A 1505-nucleotide genomic window follows, 5' to 3' on the forward strand; every position below is an offset into this window, starting at 1 on the left:
CCTGCCCAGGCCCGGGCCGACTCGCTCACCATCTACCTGGTGGTGGCGTTGGCCTCGGTGTCGTCGCTGTTCCTCTTGTCGGTGCTCCTGTTCGTGGCGGTGCGGCTGTGCAGGAGGAGCAGGGCGGCCTCTGTGGGTCGCTGCTCGGTGCCCGAGGGCCCCTTTCCAGGACATCTGGTGGACGTGAGCGGCACCGGGACCCTGTCCCAGAGCTACCAGTACGAGGTGTGTCTGACGGGAGGCTCCGGGACAAATGAGTTCAAGTTCCTGAAGCCGATAATTCCCAATCTGCTGCCCCGGGACAGCGAAATGGAGAAAGCCCCACCTTTCTGAATGGCATGGAATTCAATTAGGGATCTGATTATGAGGCAGAACTTTTAGAATGAGTCTATTTCTTTGAAATCTTTTTGTTATGTAGAGTTTTTCATTTTGGGTAACTGCATTTTATTCGAGAGTTTTCAGAAGTTACAAGAATTTAAGACTATTTTTTGTTGTTTTAATCGTGAAAAAATTGAGAGAGCTGGAATTTGCTTAGTCATTGTTTTGAAATACAACCTCAAATAATATGTTCACATACACATTATTTTCCCTTCAAGTTTAATTGCACACTGGGCTCATTCATATTTTCTGAGTGTTCTGACTGTGCATCCTCTAACCAAAGCAGTTTTTATATGATTGAGAATATTGTTATAGAGGTAAATGCATGATATTAATAAAAATAATTGCTTGTTATCTGGTTAGTTTGGTTTCTAAGATATCTAATTTAGGTTTCTTTTTTTAAAACCTATAATCTTTTCATTCTACTTTTCTGGCAAACATTGCAGAGAATTTTTCCTGTACTGAGGGTTGTTTTTTTTTCCATAATTACGTGTGAACCATATATATGCTAGTAGATGTTGTTTTATTTAAATATATTCAAAACCTTGTTTGGATTAAGATGTATATATCCAGCTCATGCTCCTTTCTTGTCTGAGAACTTCTCTATACTACCTAAGAGAGGCGATCACTAGTGTGATGCTTATTCCATTGCAGGCCTTTTTCTTACACGCCCCCCCCATATATTTTTTTAAGAGGTGGGGTCTTGCCATGTCACATGGGCTAGTCTTGAACTCCTGGGCTCTAGTGATCCTATCACATCAGCTTCCCAAAGTATTGGGATTATAGGCAAGAGCCCTGATCACTTTTTATTGGTCCTGTGATAGATTCCTAATTTAAGCTGGAATAGCTACATTCTCCAAACCCCTAAATTTGTGATTGAGATATAGTTCATCTACTTTTTCCTCTTGAATAAATGTTGAACATGTGCTGAGGTAGCTATGTTTATAAGTTTCTAGATAGAGAGAAAAAGAGGGAGAGAAAATGGAAGGAAAGTAAAAGTGGAAAGGAATTAGGGTGGAGAAGGCAGAAGCCTAGAAAACAGTAGAGATTAAAATAGCTACTTAGTTCTAGACCCGTCCACCTAAGTTCAGTTCCTCCTAAGTCTCCAATGTCGTATTGCCCTTGGG

The 1505-nt window shown here is 41.3% G+C and overlaps 1 protein-coding gene across 1 annotated transcript in view; it reads left to right on the top strand.

Moving 5' to 3' along the window:
• PCDHB14 (protocadherin beta 14) overlaps positions 1-333 on the top strand; it is a 13862-nt gene extending 13529 nt beyond the window's left edge. The window contains exon 4 of the mRNA XM_011939779.1: positions 7-333. Within this exon, the coding sequence (XP_011795169.1) occupies positions 7-333 (327 nt within the window). The remainder of the gene's footprint in view (positions 1-6) is intronic.
• Positions 334-1505: the final 1172 nt, after the last annotated feature.

Source organism: Colobus angolensis, unplaced genomic scaffold (genome assembly GCF_000951035.1).
Source record: "Colobus angolensis palliatus isolate OR3802 unplaced genomic scaffold, Cang.pa_1.0 Scaffold183, whole genome shotgun sequence".
Taxonomy (NCBI): Eukaryota; Metazoa; Chordata; class Mammalia; order Primates; family Cercopithecidae; genus Colobus; species Colobus angolensis.